At 51.5% G+C, this 15,369-nt stretch overlaps 1 protein-coding gene across 1 annotated transcript; it reads right to left on the bottom strand.

Annotated features, from left to right (window-relative positions):
- Positions 1-7,861: 7,861 nt before the first annotated feature.
- On the bottom strand, positions 7,862-8,479 carry LOC149744706 (endogenous retrovirus group FC1 Env polyprotein-like). The gene has a single exon (XM_089902487.1). It carries the CDS (start codon positions 8,477-8,479, stop codon positions 7,862-7,864), a length of 618 nt encoding a protein of 205 aa, XP_089758613.1.
- Positions 8,480-15,369: the final 6,890 nt, after the last annotated feature.

Raw genomic sequence — 15,369 nt, 5'->3', positions numbered from 1 at the left:
TTTGCGTCTGCATCTCTGTCTCTCTTCCGATGTTTATGTCTCCGTGTGTCTGTGTGCCCTCCTTCCTTATCCCTTTAGCTCTTTTTATGTCTTTTTCTCCAGGTCTTTGTCTTAGTCGTTCTTCAGTTTTCTCTCCTCCAATATCTCCCTTTCTCTCTCTTCCTCTGTGTCGCTCTCACTTTGCTCTCGCTTGATCTCTGGCTTCCCACTCTTTCCCCTTTGGTCAGCCGAATGGAGCTCAATGAGGCAAAGTCCCTGAGGACCAGCCTAGTTGGAACCCCGACCTCCACTGCCCACAGGATTCCTATTTACGTTGAGCAATCTTAGGAGAAGTTGACTCTCATTGTTACCGAGTCCAAGCTCGTTCTGCTCGCCGCATGACAGGCCAATAAATCAAGAGAGGAGGTGTTGGGGCAAGGAATAACAACTTTATTTGGAAAGCTGGGAGTCTAAGAAGATGGCAGACTAGGGTCCTAGAGAACCGTCTTGCAGGGGGTCTGGATGCGAGTTTCCTTTTTGTTAATTAATTTATTTTTGGCTGAGTTGGGTCTTTGTTGCTGTGCACGGGCTTTCTCTAGTTGTGGCGAGCGGGTGCTACTCTTCCTTGCGGTGCTTGGGCTTCTCATTGCAGTGGCTTCTCTTGTTGCGGAGCATGGGCTCTAGGCGGGCGGGATTCAGTAGTTGAGGCTCACGGGCTCTAGAGCGCAGGGTCAGTAGTTGTGGCACATGGGCTTAGTTGCTCCGCGGCATGTGGGATCTTCCCAGACCAGGGCTTGAACCCGTGTGCACTGCATTGGCAGGCGGATTCTTAACCACTGCGCCACGAGGGAAGCCCTGGATGCTAGTTTCTTTTATAGAACAGAGAGGGGGCAAGTGAGGAGGTAAAGTAAAAAGCCCATACGTTTTGCAAATATCTTCTGGTTTCACCAGACTCAAGGAGGGGATATGTTAATTTCTTCTTTCCTGCAGTCATTCACAGGTGGCTTGGGTCAGGATGTTTCCCTGCGAGCTGAACAAAGGTATTTTAGTTTAACATTCAGGCAGAGGGGGCAGGGTTACCTGAGACGGGCAATTATGTATGCTTCATGCAATAGGCAACATCCTTTTAGTGATTAACTTGTAACAAATGCAACAGAAATCAAAGGTTAAAGTAAAAGAAACAGATCTAATATGGAGTCAGATTTGTTATTCCCTATTACAATTCCCCACTGTCAATGTCCATTCCACAATCTTACGGGAAAAGGGGCAATGACCCCTCTGGCTACTTCCTGCTAAATAGGGGTGATGTGGGTGATTGTAGAATGGAATTGATCAGCCTTGGGTTGATAAGAATATTCTATTCTAGTCTAAGAATAGTCCTTAGAATCTTTGGTAGATAGGACAATTCTCAATTATTTGAACCCGATGAAATCCCTCAGTCCTTCTCTTGTCTAATTTGTAATTGGAATTGGGGGTTTTGGTTCCAGTTTCTATACATATCTATTAATTTTAACTTTCCGACGGTGTCATAATTACACTAGATTGCTGTGTTGTTCAGTTGAACAAGATTAAACACGTAGGTTGACCCACCCTTCTCCAGCTACAATGAAATTGCAATCTCAATATTTATCTTTTTGGAAGAGCAAACTTACGTCTTCTAAGGGTTCACAAACCCATTGCTCTCTAGGCCTTTTGGGAGTTGGGCCATTTTCTGATGACAGTGGTGCTGCTTTAATCTGAGTGTGATAAATCCATGGCTTTTCTTCAGCTAACTTGACAGATGAGTGCACGGTAAGTAATACCACATGTGGTCCTGTCCACCTTGCAGTCAGCTGAGCTTCAGGCCCTTGTTCTCTCCAGGTTTTAAGGAAGACTCAGTCTCTGGGTCGGAAAGGATGTAAGGCTACTTCAGTTGGATAGGCAGACCTGTTGGAGGCAAACTCTTGAAGAGAGGTCAGTATAGTGCCCCAAATTTTAACTAATTAGCAACAGCTAGATCTTTCAGAGCGTTTACAGACTCCCTGGTCCAGGTAGACACCTGTAATGGCCTACCATAAAATATTTCAAAGGGGCTTAATTTAAGCCTGCTTCTGGGAGCCACTCTGATTCATAGCAGGGCAGTTGGCAGAGCCTTATCCCCAGTTAAATTATTCTCTTGACCTATTTTAGCAGTGCTTCTTTTTAATGTATGATTCATTTTCTCATTTTTTTTCCTGTTGATTGTGGTCCCAGGATGAATGTAACTGCCCATTAATTTGTAGTGCTTTAGACGTCATTTGTTGGATTATGCTAGAGGCAAAAGCAAGCCTGTTATCACTTTGAAGGGTGTTAGGCAGTCCAAACCCGGGGATAATTTCCTTAAGGAGGGCTGGAACCACTTCAGAGAATTTTCCTGTCCTGGTGGGTTATGCTTCCGCCCATCCTGAAAAAGTGTCCACAAACTCTAGCAGATATCTGAAATTTCCTACAGCTCAAGGCATTTGAGTCAATTTTATTTGCCAGTCCTCAGTGGGGCAGGTTCCTCTGTGTTGGGTCCCCATCTGGGGAGGCCTGACAGGCAGTCTTTGGATTATTTTTAGCCCAAATCATGCAATTCTGAGTGACTCACTGGACGGTTTTTTGTAGGTTAGGCCCCATTATATACTTTTGAATCCATTGTAAGGTGGCATCTCTCCCGTGATGGGTACGATTATGAATGTGCTACAGCACAGTGTCCAGGAGTATCTCAGGAATCAAAACAATTCCTTGTGCACTACATTTCCAGCCAGGTGATGTGTGGTCAAGAGTGAAACCCCACCCTTCGGCCCTCTCCTTGTCCTTTTCTGAATACACTGCCTGGTGTTTTGACAAGTCAATCTGTGGGAGAAGTGATCCTATCATGGCTTGACGGTTGCTCCCTTCTTTGCAGCTTTGGTCAGCTAGCCAGTTGCCCTCTATTGTATGAGTCTCACCCTTTTGGTGGCCTGGGCAGTGCATCATGGCCAATTGGGAGGGCTTATGGACTGCTTCTAACAGAGAAACCACTAGGTGGCATTTCGGGGGCTCCAAGGAGCTCCAGTTCTTCATGCCTCAGCACAGAAAGAACTAGGCGAGAGGCAAAGTGATAGATAAGAAGTGATTTATTAGAATAGGACACTTGTGAGGCTTACAAGTGGGCGGGTGAGAGGGTGCTGCACCGTGAGAACTCGGTGGGCTACAGTTTTATAATCAGAGGAAAAGTGGGGAGGGGGAGAAGACCACCTTCTTCCTCATTCTTGAGTAGACGTCACAGTTCCATCATCAGGTCATCCTCCAGGTTGGGCAGGGGAGTTTTCTTGTCCCTACATGGTCAAGCCAGGAGCGTCATGGCACTATGGAAAAATGATTTCAGCTCTCGGTACAGTGAGGGTCTTTCACTTTGAAATGTCACCTTTCCATAAATTATTGTTTTTTATGCGTGCAGAGAGCATGTCCTAGGGGTCATTAACTTACTGAGCTCACTGGGCAGGATATGGGTCTCATGACACCATTGTTTTATTGTTTTGGGGCATTTCTCATGCTTCTGTTCCATGGTTTTATTGCTAAGCAAGCTTGCTTGGTTTTGCGGTTAAGCAAACCTGCTTTCTTGAGTGATCATTAACTTACAGGGGTCTCCCACCCCTTTTTCTTTACCTACAATACCCTAGTGGGATTAACTATTTAATTACCTACTTTGTCCCTTTACTGTCTCTATCAATAGTGACAGGATTTCAGAAGAATGTTTTATGTCTTTATTGTTCGAAGTGAGGAGCCCCTTTTCCTTCCAGATTGCCCCGTGAGCATGCACCACGGAGAACACATAGCAAATAGTCTGTGTATATATTTACTCCCTTGCCTTCAGTGGGAGTAGGGCTCTTGTCAGTGCAATGATTTCCGCCTTCTGAGCTGAGCTCCCTGCGGGGCAGGGCTTTTGCTTCAACAATCTTTTTAAGGTTTACCACCACATACCCAGTGTGTCAGCTACCTTGGTCCATGCTTCCGTTGGTGAACAGTTCCATATCTGGCTCAGCTGAGGGTTGGTCCGTTAAGTCTGGTCTGCTAGAGTACACTAGCTCAATGAAGTGTAGGCAGTTGTGCTCTGGTGTTTGTGCAGCATCAATTGGGAGCAATGTGGCTGGATTTAGGGCTGAAGTGACCTGAAGTCTTACGTTGGAATTGTCTAAGAGAATGGCTTGGTACTTTCCCATTCTCCCAGAACTCAGCCAATAGCCCCCTTTTTGTTCCAGTAAAGAAAGGACGTGGTGAGGGACATACACAGTGGTGGGTTGCCCCAGAGTAAACTTCTCAGCTTCCTGAAGTCTGTCATACGTAGTGGCTACAGCTCGAAGGCAAGGTGGCCATCCCTTAACAGTCTCTTCTAGTTGTTTTGAGAAGTAGGCAGTGGGTGGGGGGATATTCCCCAGAGCTTGAATTAACACCCCAAGACTTATGCCTTGTCTTTCATGGACATACAATTTGAAAGGTTTCTTTCAGTCTGGTAATCCCAAAGTCGGGGCTGAGACTAAGTTTGTTTTTATTGTTTCAAAGGCTGTTGGGCACTCTTTAGTCCAAGTAAGGGGCTCAACATCATGTCCCTTTAAAGCCTCATAGAGGGGTTTTCCTGTGAGATCCAAATCTGACAGAACCCTGCCATTCCCAGGAACCCTCTCAGTTGCCTGTGGGTCTTGGGTATTCCCAAGCCTGCAATTGCCTGTTTTCTATCAGGCAAAAGATCCCGCTGTCCTTGGGAGAGAAAAGAGCCCAGATAGGTGACTTGCTTACATATCTGGGCCTCTTTCTGGGAGACCTTATATCCACAGCTGGCCAAATAGTTCAGGGTTCTGATGGTATCTTATAGACATTTATCATATGTAGGACTTGCTATGAGCAAATTGTCCACATATTGGAGTTAGAGTCCTTCATCCAATATTAAGTTTCTGAGGTCCCTAGCCAACATTTCCCCAAACAAAGTAGTGTTACTGAATGAATCAGGTCCTGCAGCTTGCCGCTTACAAAATCAATACTCACAAATGTCGGTAGAAAGAAAAGGTGCCTTTAATCAGAACGCCAGCAATCTGGGAAGATGGTGGCCTCAGCCCAAAACCACCTCCAAAGATTCTGCTCAGGCATCAAAGTTTTGAAAGGGAAACAGAGAAGGAATCTCAGTTAGTCATTGAGATGGGGGTCAGAGTCAGCGCCACCGCCCACTGTGTGCAGGCTTGTCGACTTCTGATCTTCCTCTAGACATTATCTTGTTCACAGAGTTTGCTCACACAGTTTGTTCCAGAGATTACTGAAAGGGAAGCTAGGGAAGAGATCTGGTCATCTGTTAATTACTTATTCTTCATTTTTACTGCTTTGATCTATGGAAAGAACCGAAAAGTTAGGTAAGGTATTGTTTGATTAAAAGAGCTGAAAGGTGTGCTTGGGTCAGATATGAGTAGGGCATGGGGCTGCTTGGTTTAAAAGTTAGTTACAATATAGCCTTGCTAAAGTGACAAGGAAAGAGGCTTCCTGCTGAGGGCGGTTTCCTGCAAAGAGCAGCTTACAGTAGGGGAATTCTTAAATCCTTGAGGCAGGACAATCCAACAATACTGTTGGACTACCTGTGTTTCTGGGTCCTGCCACGTAAAAGCAAATAGCTGCTATGATTCCTCTGCAATAGGAATGCAGAAAAAAGCATCTTTCAAGTCCCAAACCGAGAACCAGCCGTATTCTCCAGCAATCGTTGTGAGCACAGTGTATGGATTAGGTACCACAGGGTGCAAATCTTGGACTATTTCATTAATAGGCCTCAAGTCTTGGACAAAGCAATACTCTGCTGAGTTTGGCTTTGACCGGGAGAATAGGGGTGTTGTTCAGGGACTTGCAAGGTTTAATCAGTCCTGTTTTCAAAAACTTTTCGAGAATTGGCTGAATTCCCTTTTGGGCCTCTTGACTCAGAGGATATTGTTTTAGATTAGGTGTCCCAGCATTCCTTTTTAATGGGATTCATATTGGCCATGCATTTTTGGCTTTCCCTGGGGTGCTGTCAGCCTACACTTCTGGCCTTACCTTTTCGTAGACTTCAGGGGGGAAAAGAGCTCTGTCTCCTTTTCTGGGGTTTCCGTGAGCCCCATCTGTAGGCTCAAAGCGTGCTCTGGTGGGTCCCTGATGTCAAGCTATTCTGTCAAAAATATTACTTGAGCTTTTAATTTACAAAGGAGGTCCTGTCCCAAAGGAGGGATTGGACACTCTGGCATATATAAGAAAATGTGTTTCAGGGTGAGGTCCCCTAGTTGACATTCTAGAGGTTGTAAGAATGAACGATTTTGTACTTCTCCAGAGACTCGCATGACCAGGATGGATTGAGATGTTTTCTGTGCCACCTTGGTGTTTACCACAGAATATGTTGCACCCATGTCTATTAGAAAGTCAATCAACTTGTTCCGCACTGTCAAAGTTGCCCGGGACTCCTGTGGGGAGATTGGAATTTGATGCGTCAAGTCCAAGGGAGCCCCCGGGCCTCTTCGCTTACCATGAGCTTTCCTCTCTTTCTACCATGCAAGAGAGCCTCCCTGCTTCCTTTTATCGTTTTTGTTCCTGTTTCAGCCTAGGGCAATCTTTTTTCCAGTGCCCTTCCTCCTTACAGTAAGCCCATCGTTCTTTCCCCAGTGGTGGCTTACCTCTCTTTGGGTTACTCACCTTCTGGGAATCCAATGCTGCTGCCAGAAAAGTGGTTCTGTTTTGCATCTTCTTTCTTCTGTCGTCATCCCCTGTTGTTGAACACGTTAAAAGCAACACCTACCAACTGAGAAGGGTCCATTCCAAATGCACCATCTAACTTTTGTAGTTTTCTTCTTACATCTGGGGAGCTTTGCCCGATGAAGGTCATATTTGCCATCCTTTTATTCTCAGGGGCCTCAGGATCTGCATCCCTGTAGCATCTATGAGCTTGATAAATTCTATAAACTCTGATGGATTCTCACTGGGTTTTTGTTCTATCTCCTGAATTTTGTTTAAGCTCTTTTGCCTAGGTACCCCCTTTTGAAGACCCGCTACACTTTCTATTGATATAATGCTCTGCGTGTGGCATGCGTCCATTTTTAGGTCCCAATTAGGCTCAGCAATAGGAATGCCAGATTTGCTTCTGGGGTTTCACCTGGATCCGCTAGATGGAGCTGGTGTGCTTCCTCTCTAGCCTTGTCAACAACCATCCTCCTTTCATCCCCAGTAAGCATCCTATTCATGAGTGTGAATGTCCGCCCGAGTGGCATGTTGAGTGGCAAACAGATATAAGGAGTTCAGTCATGCAGAGGGGGTCCTCTCGGTAAGCAGAGTTATGGTCTTTCCAGTTAAGCAAATTGTAAGGCACGGCACCAAAGACGGAGGAGAGCTTAAACAAGCTTTATTTGGGAACGCTCCCGGGCGAAGTTCACTGGTCCGAGAGAAAGGGGCCAGAGAAGTCGCGCCGGGGTGCGGGCATGAACAAAATTTATAGGGGCGGACGCAGGGGAGGTGCTTGCTGTGTGAAGCAGCCCTTTTTTGGTAATCTCTCGGGTGTTGTGGCAATGTCAGGTGTCGGTTGCATCAGCCACTTTGGCGGGGGTTCCGTCTGGCTCCCTGGGCCCTTCCCTGGACCTGCTGGCCTTACATCCCGACTTCTTTGGTGTAATGGGGCGATGTTTGGTCTCTGGCTACTTCCTGCTGTACGGGGGCGCCGGAAGGGAGTCGGGTGGCCAGCGGTCCGGAGGTTAGGGGAGAGCGGCCGCGGGGGGTTCTGTGGGTAGTAAGGTATATGCGTGGAGTAGCATCTGATTCACCGCCACCTGAGAGACTTCTTGTATACGGCTGCGGAGAAACCTGAGGAAACAGGGGGCAAGCATGAATAGGATGCAGATAAGGACTAAGGGGCTCGGATTGGTGTCAGCCAGGTATAGAGGGTGGACCGCCACCAATCGGGGGTGGGGGAGGTGGATTGTCGCTGCCTGCGTTGGAGTTCTTCTTTTAAGCGTCGGAGAGCATCTACATTGTCTTCAACGACCCCTGTCTCGTTGATGTAGTAGCAGCACTCTTCCTGTAGGAAGAGGCAGGTACCTCGTTTGTCGGCTGTCAGAAGGTCCAGGGCGCGTTGATTTTGGAGGGCAACTCGGGCTACTGAGGTGATCTGGCGCTGGAGGGAGGTGATGGAGGCGGCAGAGGCCTCGATGGCTAGCTGGAGTTTCTGTTCTAGGTCGCGGGATGTTGAGACACTGTGTGTTAGGGCTCCTCCCCTGATGCCCGCAGCGACAAGAGAGGAGGCGACAAGAGAGGTGGCGAGGGAAATGCCTGCGACCATAGGGAGAAAGATAGCCCTTTTTTGTCGGCCAAAAAGTTGTGTGGTAAGTGAGAGAAATTCGGCTTGGCCATATAATGTGAGTTGTGGAACAAGGGTGACGGGGATACATGGGAAGGGGGAGGAAGAGTTGACCTCTTTTGTAAGGGAGCCATTACACCAGAAGAACAAGCCTGGTGCGGCCCCCATTGGCGTAGTTACAGGGAGGGATGAATTGCAAGGGAGTGCATCATTAGTTAAGTTTGGACGGCTGCCATCTTGTGGTCAGGGTGGGGTAGTTGGCGTTCTAGGGCCTGTTCGGTCTCCTGGACCATGGTGGCCTGTTCGCTCAAGTGCTGGATGATTTCAGGGATCACTCTGACGTATGAGCGGAAGACCATGATAGAGCCCACGGGGTAGGCATCAGTTGCCCACCGGTAGATTTTTCCTTGTACCCCTTTTATCCATCTTGTGTCCCAGGGATCTTTGATGTTGATGAATAATTGACCCTTGCCATTTGTGGTGAGCAGGTGGGATTGTCGGAGCGAGCTCCTGGTATCTAGTTTTGCCACATGGATGTTACATGAGTGATAGGGGCACCCCCCATAGGTCTCATTCCACCATTGACAGTAGTCTTGGGTCTGATCATAAGCGAAGCAGACAGTGGGGGTGGACCAACCCAGGGGAACACCTTCTATGTTAGAGATGGGGATCTGGATCGTCACCAGGGCCTGGCACCCATCTGGTTGGCAGTCTCCCGTGCCCAGGACTCGGGCGTGGGTCCGACCTTTAGCTTGCCATGTCCCATGGACATGGAAGCGCCATAGGGACATCTGGCGAGTCCTGGGTGGCAGGAGGAGCAGCAGGAGGAGAGACAGGGTGACGGACAAGCTGTAGTCTCGTGGGACCCAGCGGTAAGGCCGTCCAAGTCTCTGGAGTTGGGGCCATTTTAAGGCGGGAGACATGGTACCAGGAGGGGTGTCCCAAGAGTTTAGCTGCTGTGGGAGTGGTGAGGATCACCGTATGGGGCCTGTCCACTGTGGCTTGAGAGATTGGGGGTGTAATTCTTTGAGGAGGACGCTATCGCCGGGTTGTAGGGAGAGAGGAAGTTTCAGAGGCCGTGACCGTCGGCAGGTTGTGGTCAGCGTGCTCACGGAGAAGGTGGCGAAGCAGAGACAGGTAGGGGAGGTAGGAAGCTAGGGGTGGGTTTTGGGTTGGTAAGTTATGGAGGAGAAAAGGGTGGCCGTAGAGCAGTTCAAATGGACTGAGACTAGAAGGGGTCCGAAGTGAGGCTCGGATTCGGGTGAGGGCAAGGGGGAGCAGGTTGGGCCACGAGATACGGACCTCAAGGGACAGCTTGGTGAGGTGGTCTTTCAAGATTCCGTTGGCACGCTCAATCTTACCGGATGACTGGGGGTGGTAGGGGATGTGGAGTGTCCAGGTGATCTGAAGAGCCTCGGATACCTGTTGAACCACCTGAGAGACGAAGGCGGGTCTGTTGTCTGACTGGATGGAGATCGGCAGGCCAAATCGGGGGATGATATGTTGGAGAAGGATGGTGGCGACTGTATCCGCCGTTTCTTGGGCCGTTGGGAAGGCCTCGATCCAACCTGAAAAGGTGTCAACGAGAGTGAGCAAATATCGGAAGCGTTTACAGTGGGGCATATGGGTGAAGTCAACCTGCCAGTCCTCGCCAGGTTGGTGTCCGCGCATCTGGTGAGTAGGGATTCGGGGCCGTAGGCCTCCTTGTGGAGAGACGGACACGAAAGTCTGGCAAGCCGCGTGAGTTTTTGAGATGGCACCTCTGAGTCCAGGCATGTAAAAGAGGGGATCTAGGAAACGGAACATCGCCTTCAGGCCAATGTGTAGGGACTTGTGGATGTCTGCTAGGAGGCTGGCCGCTTGGGCTGAAGGGAGGGCAACTTTGTTGTCCATAAAAATCCATCCTTTTTCGGTCCTGTGGCCCCCTTTGGATAGTAGGGCCGTCTCTTCGTGGGGGTCGTATGCGGGTCGGATTGAGGTGGTGAGGAACAAGATCGGAGCTGGAGGGGCCTCTTTGGCGAGCTCGCGGGCCGCGGAGCCGGCCTTGGAGTTACCTTGTGCTGTTGGGTTAGAGGGAGCCGGTGGCCCCTGCAGTGGGTGATTGCCACCTCCTCGGGCAGCTGGAGGGCCTCCAGGAGTTTTGCGATGAGGGAGGCGTTAACCACCGGGGAGCCCTTGGTGGTCAAAAATCCGCGTTCCCTCCGAAGAGCTGAACGGCTGTGCGCAATCAGGAAGGCGTATTTAGAATCTGTATAGATATTGACCCTTCGGCCCTTAGAGAGGTCGAGGGCCCGCGTGAGTGCGATCAGTTCAGCCCTTTGAGAGGCTGTCCCTTCTGGGAGGCGGTTGGCCTCGATAATGGTTGAGATGGTTACTACCGCGTAGGCCGCCTGGCGGCGTGTCCGTCGGGGCCGAGTATAGAGCTGCCATCTACGAAGAGGGTGCGATCCGGGTTTAACAGTGGAGTATCAAAGAGTCCCTCCCTCGGCTGAGGGCCTCTACGACTTGGGGGCAGGAGTGGGAAGGGGAGGTCCTGGTATCGGAGATAGGCAAGAGGGAGGCCGGGTTTAGGCGGGGTGGGGGGGGGAGAGGTCGAGGGAGATAGCAGGGTTTTCAATGAACAGCAGGTGGAATTCCTGGATGCGGGAGGGGCCCGAGAGAGAGAGAGACTTATGGCCGAAGAGGTCGGCCAGTCGGTGGGAGGAAAATACAGTCAGCGGGCGGGCCATGGTCAGTTTGAGTGTTTGTTTGGTCAGTTCAGCTGCTGCTGCCGAAGCTCGGAGGCATGGTTGCCAACCCCGAATGGTTGGGTCAGGTTGTTTGGAGAGGTAAGCCACGGGGCGGTAGGAAGGTCCTACGGGTTGGGCAAGGAGTCCAGTAGCTATTCCGATCCGTTCATCTACAAAGAGGTGGAAAAGACGGTCTGGGTTAGGCAGAGAAAGGGGAGGGGAGGATATCAGGGTGTCTCTGAGGGTGAGAAAGTCCTGTCGAACAGTGGAGGGAGAGGTAAGGGGTCCTTGGGGGGTTTCTTTAGCAGCTAAATATAGGGGCTTAGCAAGAAGAGCAAAGTTAGGGATCCAGTGTCGGAAAAATCCTATTAGGCCCAGAAAGGAGAGAATCTGGTCAGCTGTCTCTGGAGGTTGGAGGTCGCGGATGGCCTGGGTGCGGTCGGCTATCAGGCTCTTTGTTGTGGGGGTAAGGTGAATCCCCATGTAGGTTACTGAGGGTGTAGACAGTTGGGCCTTGGTTGGAGAGACCCGAGAGCCGAGATAATTGAGGAGGTCAGCAGTGTGCTGATTTGAGAGTTTGAGAGATGGGCTACAGAGGAGGAGGTCATCCACATATTGGAGGACTATAGTGGGGGTGAGAGGGCAGGAAGCGAGGTCCCGCGCCAGAGCCTGGCCAAAGAGGTGGGGGCTGTCGCGGAAGCCCTGGGGAAGAACCGTCCAGGTGAGCTGGCGGGAAGCCTGGGTATCCGGATCTGTCCAGGTGAAAGCAAAAAGGAAGTAGGAATCAGGGTGTAGGGGGATAGAAAAGAAGGCGTCTTTGAGATCGAGGACCGTAAAATGGGTGGTGGACGGGGGAATATGGGAGAGCAAAGTGTATGGGTTTGGCACAACTGGGTGGAGGAGAATTATCGCCTCATTGATCAGTCGGAGGTCCTGGACCAGGTGGTAATCTCCTGAGGCCTTGCGGACAGGCAGGATGGGGGTGTTGCAGGGAGAGTCCGTGGGGATGAGCAGCCCCTGGTCTAAGAGTCTGGTGATAATAGGTCGTAAGCCCCTTAGATGAGTTTCAGAAATGGGGAATTGGGGCCTGGATGGAAACTTGGAGGGGTCTTTAAGACGGATTAGGACAGGGGTGTGGTGTGTCGCTATTATGGGTTTTGATGTATCCCAGACCTGGGGGTCTATCCGGTTGGGGGAGATGGGAGGAGGAAGAGAGGAGGGAGGGGGCTCCGCTGCCAGACCGAGGAGGGGGAGCAGGAGTCGAGAGGAGGAGGCCTTAGGATCAAGCCTGGCAAGTTATAGAGAGGCCCCTAATTGGAAGAGAACATCACGACCTAGCAGAGGAACCGGGCAGGACGGTATGACTAAGAAAGAATGAGTAAAAGGGAGCCTCTCGATGTAACATGAGAGGGGGCCGGTCTGGAGCGGGAAGGACGGCTTACCGTCGATGTCCGTAACCGAGATCTGGGAAGGAAAAACTGGCCCGGAATATGTAGGCAAGACCGAATAGGTAGCCCCTGTGTCCACCAGGAATGAGATGGACTTACCCGCTACCTGTAGCGTTACCCTGGGCTCGGCGAGGGTGATGGGGGTCTTTGAGTCCGGGTGTTGTCAGTCGTCAGCCAATCCCAGGAGTTCGAGTGGTGGAGCCGTTGCGTCGGTCCGCCCTCCACGTGGAGGCGCTGAGGGAGGGCCGGCCGTAGGGCAGCCACTTTTCCAATGGCCTGTTAGCCTGCAGCCAGGGCAGGGCTTGGAAGGATGCCGGGGATTGGGACATTGGCGAGCCCAGTGCCCCTCTTTTCCGCACTTGAAGCAGGCCCCTGGTGGGGTTGCCTTCGGCGGGTCCCGTGGATGTTGTCCATGGGAGATGGCCAGCTGCAGGGTGGCTACGAGGGCTTGGGTTTGGAGAGCCACCCTTTTCGGCTGGACTCTGCCAAATCTTCACGGGCATTGTAGACTTTAAAGGCCATTTTTACCAGGTCTCGGATGGGAGTCTGGGGGCCGTCCTCTGCCCGCTTAAGTTTTTTTCTGATATCAGGGGCTGATTGGGTGGTAAAGTGGGTGGCCAAGACCGTTGCGCCTGCGGGGGTGTCAGGGTCCAAGCGGGTGTAGAGAGTTAGGGCCTCTGTAAGGCGGTTGAGAAAAACGGCTGGATTTTCATTGGGCTCTTGGGTTATCTCTTTTAGCTTTTCGAAGTTGACAATCTTGTGGGAGGCAGCCTGCATACCAGCCAAGAGGCATTGGATCATTAGATTGCGTTTGCGGAGACCGTCTTGGCCGTCCTGATAACTCCAGCCCGGATTGGTGCCAGGCACGGCAGTGGCTCCGACGGGCATAGTTATCAGTGAGGTGGACCTGATCTGCGTGGTTTCGGGCAGCAGTTTGAATTCGTTCCCTCTCGTCGGGGGTCAGAGTAGAAGATAGGATCACAAATATGTCATGCCAGGTTAGATCGTAAGCTTGAGAGAGGTAGCAAAATTCTTTGATGTAGTGGGAGGAGTCAGCAGAAAAGGAGCCTAATCGCTTTTCTATTTGAGAGAGATCTTGGAGGGAAAAGGGAACATGAACTCTAACCAATCCTTCCGCTCCGGCCACCTGTCTTAAGGGACCGAGAAGGTTTGGGTCTTGGGAGTCGTGGTGGTGAGAGCGGGTGTGTGAGCTGATTGGCGAAGAGAGGGGTGAGGAGAGAGAGGTGGAGGGGGAGGAAGCGGGGGAAGGGGAAGCCAAGGGGGAGGTTGCCAGGGGAAGCGGGGGAGCGGTGGGGGGGCGCTGGAGTGGGTTCGGGAGGGAGAGGGGCCGGTCCAGGGTAGGGTGGGGGTTGGAGAGGAGCTCTGGAGGGGGGAGAGGCGAGAGATTCGGGTGGGTCGGCGAGTGGAGAGGGGTCATCGTCAAAGGAAATTAGGGGCTTGGATGTAGGAGATGTCTGTTTGGCAAGAAGGATCTGGGAAGTGGAACAATCGACGCAGAGGGAAAGGGCGGGAGCGTAAATACCAGAAGGCCTGGACGTAGGGGACCTCGGACCATTCACCCGTCCTGCGGCAGTAGTTATCTAAATCGCGGAGGATGTTGAAATCCAAAGTCCCTTCAGGAGGCCATTTAGATTGATTGTCTAGAGGGTACTGTGGCCAAGCCTCGGTGGAGTAGAATATGAGCCGCCTGCGGCGGAGATCTTGAGAAAAGCCGAGTTTTGTAAAGTTGGCCAGGAGACACCGCAGGGGTGCCTTAGGATCTGGTTTGTATTCTGAAGTCCCCATGACCTCCGGTCTGTCCCCGGGTGAACAGAGAAAGAGAGAGACGTCTCTGGTCTCAATCTCTGGTCACGGCGGATCGGAGAGCAGTCAAGCGGTTGGGACGTCTCCACAATCGCCCGAGGCTCGGAGGGAGGATGGAGGAGTCCCTGACGCGGCCGCGGTTAAGGACAGGGAGTCCGGTGGGTAGGGACCCTGGGGGTCGAGGGGAACGAAGGAGGAACTTACCCCGCTTCTGCCGGATCGGGTGGGTGAGCAGAGGCCCCCGGTCGTTCCCTGGGGGGGGAGGGGTGGCCCCGCGGTAATTTGTGGGGCTGGGTACCCCTCCCGGGTTTCGGCACCAAATGTAAGGCACGGCACCAAAGACGGAGGAGAGCTTAAACAAGCTTTATTTGGGAACGCTCCCGGGCGAGGTTTACTGGTCCGAGAGAAAGGGGCCAGAGAAGGCGCGCCCGGGTGCGGGCATGAACAAAATTTATAGGGGCGGACGCAGGGGAGGTGCTTGCTGTGTGAAGCAGCCCTTTTTTGGTAATCTCTCGGGTGTTGTGGCAATGTCAGGTGTCGGTTGCATCAGCCTCAGAGCCGTTGGTTCCGCCCCTCGGGGAGCGGGAAGACCGGGGCCGAGTGGTGTGGCAATGTCAGGTGTCGGTTGCATCAGCCACTTTGGCGGGGGTTCCGTCTGGCTCCCTGGGCCCTTTCCAGGACCTGCTGGCCTTACACAAATATGAAGTTGAGAATGGATTGTGCATCCATAGAAACCTATCTGGTTGGCCATTTGCATTAAAGCCTTCTATGGGATATCAGCACAAGGGAAATTTCCCAGCTCCGGAAGTGGCTCCAGGTCCAAACTGAGTGCGCTGTTGGGTTTTAAATGGTGATACCAAACCAGGTCTCCGTGCCCCAGCGGTTAACCTAGAAACGTCTACTTGATCCCCATTAGTAGGGGAAACAGGAGGCGGTAAAAGGGGTGAATATATTGGCGGCATGCGGACGGTCGGCACAGCTGCTGGTACAATCGGCTCTGCCGGTGGGGGAAGCGGATAGGCTACAGTTCCGGGTTTTTTTTCTTTTTTGTTTGTTT

The sequence above is a fragment of the Delphinapterus leucas genome, chromosome 20, assembly GCF_059928025.1.
Source record: "Delphinapterus leucas isolate spDelLeu-1000000601 "Yukka" chromosome 20, BTC_Dleu_Yukka2, whole genome shotgun sequence".
NCBI classification, from domain to species: domain Eukaryota; kingdom Metazoa; phylum Chordata; class Mammalia; order Artiodactyla; family Monodontidae; genus Delphinapterus; species Delphinapterus leucas.
Note: the sequence above shows the minus strand (reverse complement) of the source record. Positions and strands in the feature narration are given on the sequence as shown.

Coding starts and splice junctions, on each gene's coding strand:
- LOC149744706 (XM_089902487.1), bottom strand. CDS start 8,479: ATGGGGGCCGCACCAGGCTTGTTCTTCTGGTGTAATGGCTCCCTTACA.